Source organism: Triticum dicoccoides, chromosome 3B (assembly GCF_002162155.2).
Source record: "Triticum dicoccoides isolate Atlit2015 ecotype Zavitan chromosome 3B, WEW_v2.0, whole genome shotgun sequence".
Taxonomy (NCBI): Eukaryota; Viridiplantae; Streptophyta; class Magnoliopsida; order Poales; family Poaceae; genus Triticum; species Triticum dicoccoides.
Genome location: NC_041385.1, coordinates 58,361,425 through 58,365,632, shown reverse-complemented (window position 1 = coordinate 58,365,632; position 4,208 = coordinate 58,361,425). Strand labels below are relative to the sequence as shown.

Here is a 4,208-nt window from a genome sequence, read left to right as displayed (position 1 = left end):
AAAGTGTTCCTTCGATAAACGGGATTGCATAATCTCATAGTTATAGGAACATGTATAAGTCATGAAGAGAGCAATAGCAACATACTAAACGATCAAGTGCTAAGCTAACGGAATGGGTCAAGTCAATGATGTGATCCCGTTAATCAAATGACAACTCATGTCTATGGTTAAAAAACATAACCATCTTTGATTAATGAGCTAGTTAAGTAGAGGCATACTAGTGACATTATGTTTTTTTATGTATTCACACATGTATCATGTTTCTGGTTAGTACAATTCTAACATGAATAATAAACATTTATCATGATATAAGGAAACAAACAATAACTTTATTATTGCCTCTAAGGCATATTTCCTTCACCCGTAGCTCACCGCGCGTCCCGCAGCCCACCGCGCGCGTCGCCGCTCGCGGCGCCACCTCGTCCGCACCCGCCGCGCGCCTGCTCGCCCAGCTCACCGTCGAGGCCACCGGCGCAGGCCACCGCGGTGCTCGCCGTCGTGCTTGAAGGCCGGGCGCCAGATGCAGCTCGCCGCCGCGGTGCTCGTAGATGCCGCCATGCCCGCTCTTGAAGATGAGGAACCCGCGCAGGATGCAACTCCGCCTCGTCCGTCCATAGCCGCTGGAACAGCCGCCTCGAATCCTCCGCCGTGCGTGTCCGTTTTTGCATCTTCTGCGTTGGGTTCATCCACCGGCCGCGCGTGTCCGCCTCATATCCGCTAGGTGGACGGACGACGCAAACGGACAAAATCCGAACAAAATCCGTGTCCATTTGGGTCTCCACATTGAAGTTGCCCTAATAACGACCTATCATCCCGGTGCTTCTCGATCTATTTGTCCGGGCCGGACCGGCCGGCTGAGGGAGAAACGAAAAGTTTCCCTAGAATCGCTCAAGAAAAACAAAATCCCTCTTTCGTGAAAACCCAGGCGGCGGCGGCGGCGGAGGCGGCGGGGTGCAGCCGGCGGCGAGGGAACCACAAAAAGGCGAGCGATGGCGGGTGGCAGCCAGAAAAAATAGGAGGCGCAGACGCCTCGTGACTCGTGAGTTGGAGATGCAGATGGAAGAGGAGGTCGTGCAGCGGAATCAGCCTCGTCGCAAGAGGAACCGAGCTGACCTTGCTGATGAGCTCGAGTTCTTCACGGACCTCCGCAATACGCTGATGATGAAGAAGAAGAAGGAGAAGGGCACGCCCGAGAAGGAGAGGTTCGATTCTTCCAACTCCTACCGTAGTCTGGGCACGCAGAAGGGGCTTGGTTTTCTCGACAATCGTGTCAAGGTCTTGCGAAAGCGGCTGGGGATAACCGCCGGAACTGCCCACACCTCCCCCGCGATCTGTGATCTGTCGGACTCGGACCCCTCGGGGAAGCATATGAATGGTCTCAGTGATCTGAGTTCGACATTAGGAGCAGATCCAATTTCAGATGATGATGATGGTGCTGATGGTTCTGGTGACGACGAGGAAGAGGATGAGATGGAGTGTGGCAAGCTAGCCATGGAGGAGGAGGGAGTCCAGAGGATCACCGGCTCCACACCAATTTCGGAGATTGATGCTGAGGCAGTGATGGAGGCTGATGCTCAAGATACCAATGTATCAGAGAAACCTGATCCCATTCCCACCAACACAACGGCAAAAGTGTCCATAAACGGTGATGGCCATGATCGAGCTGACACTGATTGTGTTGACGACGATGAGGTAGACAGAGGCAAATCAGAGGCACAATTAGCCAAGGAGAAGAGGGTGATGTCTACCGAGAAGCTCATGTTTGAGTCATTCCGTCATGACTGGGAGGCTGCGTTTAGCCGACGCAGCGGTCACTTCCTTAACAAGTGTGAGTAGTAATTAACCATGTGGCTTTGTTTTCTCACTCTTGTTTAATTTAACTAGTTTACCTTTGACGGTTGTCCTTCCTTAACAAGGGAATAGGGGATTTACTCAGTTCATGTTAGAGTTCTGACATCTGATTTACTTGGGTGCAGCGACAGTGAGTTCCATGCAGTTTACACACTTGGCACCTGGGCGCATCCCATGGGGCGCTGGCATAGAACCTGCCGTGCAGATCTTCTCTGTCAAGCTTACAGAGGTGAAAGGCGGCTTCAAATTTCCATTGTCCGTGTATGGTGTGGTCGCTGCCCGTGATGGCGTGGACTACAACCGCAACCTTATCTTCTTTTGCGATAGGAGCAACTCCCAAAAACTTACTCAAAATGTACGGTTGCTGGTGTATTAATTTGCTCTCCATTTTCTTTTGGGGATCTTCTTGCCTGTCTGCCTGCGTCCTCCCTTGTTGATTATTAATTAATGCGGTGGCTGATATGATGATGCTTGTGCACGCAGGATCCTTATCTGCGCCTGATCGGCCCGTCTCGCGCTGTTTTGTTTGAGGACTATGTTAATTATGAGGTCCAGCTTATGGTGAAAGGCAGCGTCAAGTCTCGGGACAGGCCGTTGATCACAGATACATACCGCCAAACCCGATGCCGTATTGGTGTATCCACCATCTGCTTTCAGAACTGCTTCTGCGCGATGGAGTTACGCTTGGAGCGATTTCTAGGTTCGGTCCAGGCCACCATCATTGGCGTACGTGTCGTCAAAGACAATGGGGCGTGGCCATTTGGACATGGTGTTCGGGTTGCTTGCTCCCCGGCATCACGGGAACTTATGGAGGACAGTGATGGTTGAAATCAAGTATGTCGCTCAGCCTTCGTCTGGGGAAATCTTGCTGCTTGATTCAAAAGATGGAGGTAGACCTGCGCGTTCAGATGGATACCTTTATCTGTCAAGGCAAGTTGTTTCTGTAGAACCAAGCGGACAGCTGGAAGTTGAAATACAGGCCTATGCACCACCCGGCGTTCTCCCTGCAAAAGCTCAGGTCTGCTTCGAAGCCCAAGAATGCAACATAGATCGTGGTCGGTGTTGCCTCCTCGGTGCCGAGGTGGAGATCTCTGTTGCTTGGTCCCGTCTTGCTTTGGACGTGGAGATGCTTGCTGGTGTTGACAGGGATTTTCAAAGGGACGAACCAGAGGTTGCGTTCACACAAGTGGGGCTGAATGGAGAGCCTGACACGGAACGAATCTTTTAAGAACTGCTTGGTATTAGTTTGTTGAAGTTCCTATAGTAGTATTTCTGCATCGTGTTTAGTTATATATGTAAGGTGTCCAACTATGCCTTATGCTATGCATCTGCATTAGATTAGTTATATATATAACCTGTCCAACTATGACTGATGCACCAGGCAACTGTTTGTTTGGTTGTGTATTGACTGTGACTTTTAATATGCTGTTTGAAAGCATTTCTGTGTTGATTAATCTGCTATGGTCTGTTCTCTGATTAATTACTATGCTTGTGGTTGCTGACTTGTATTATTATGGTAGTGTGCCCTCTATTTTATGGACTTGTATTGTACTGCTACTACCTGCTTTCTTGTCTGATTAAATAGAGTACAGTCAGTAGTCTGGTTTTACTCAAGGAAAGAAGTGAATTTACCTCAGGTGCATGACGCCCCTTATTTGTTCCCATCAGGAGATTGTCTGATTAATTGGCGTCCAGTAAGTAGTCATTGTCATTTTTCAGTCGTGTGTAAACTGAAGTTATCAGCTGGTGTGGTGTGAGATTGATCCGAGACACATTTCGCAAATGCATTATATGATCACAGGTGTTCCTGCATGCATGTATGGTTGGATAATGATGCCAGTTTAAAATTTCAAAAACATAACATCTGCATGCATTGTTTCTTACCAAAGTATCTTCTTCATGGGTTTGCTGACACATGCAAGCCCTCACTCACTATTAAATTACCATGCTAATCCTGTGTGTGGATCATCCTTCCTTCCTTGGGTATGCTCTATTGCTTTAGCCTCCTTAGTCCTTAATGATGTCAAGTTATGAAGGCCTTTGGATTGGCGTGTTAGAAGGGGGCTGTGCTTCACACACTTCAGCCAGCCTTGAGAATAAGACCACCTGAAGCATGGGAATGATGATTTTGCTTGTGTTGGCTAGTGGTGTTCATGATGACAATATATCTTCACAGCTCTCCATGCACAGTGGTTACGCGACATAGGTATTATTGTGCCTGCCTGATGCAAAGGATAATAATGACTGGTTATTTGATTGTACTGTTAGGCATACTCTGGAAAATTCACAAGACATTTGTCAAGATATGAAGTAGAGCGAAAAGGATTGCAGGACAAGAAACTGATTAGGAGGGATGG

At 48.5% G+C, this 4,208-nt stretch overlaps 1 protein-coding gene across 1 annotated transcript; it reads left to right on the top strand.

Moving 5' to 3' along the window:
- Positions 1-1,982: 1,982 nt before the first annotated feature.
- On the top strand, positions 1,983-3,303 carry LOC119280758. The gene is made up of 2 exons (XM_037561498.1): positions 1,983-2,206; positions 2,335-3,303. The coding sequence occupies exons 1-2, from the start codon at positions 1,991-1,993 to the stop codon at positions 2,677-2,679; spliced, it is 561 nt and encodes a 186-aa protein (XP_037417395.1). The 5' UTR covers positions 1,983-1,990; the 3' UTR covers positions 2,680-3,303.
- The last annotated feature ends 905 nt before the right edge of the window (positions 3,304-4,208 follow it).

Excerpts from the sequence above, each read along its gene's own strand:
- LOC119280758 (XM_037561498.1), top strand. The coding sequence starts at position 1,991 with ATGCAGTTTACACACTTGGCACCTGGGCGCATCCCATGGGGCGCTGGC. Across the intron at positions 2,207-2,334 it reads CCCAAAAACTTACTCAAAAT|GATCCTTATCTGCGCCTGAT; the intron begins GTACGGTTGCTG and ends TTGTGCACGCAG.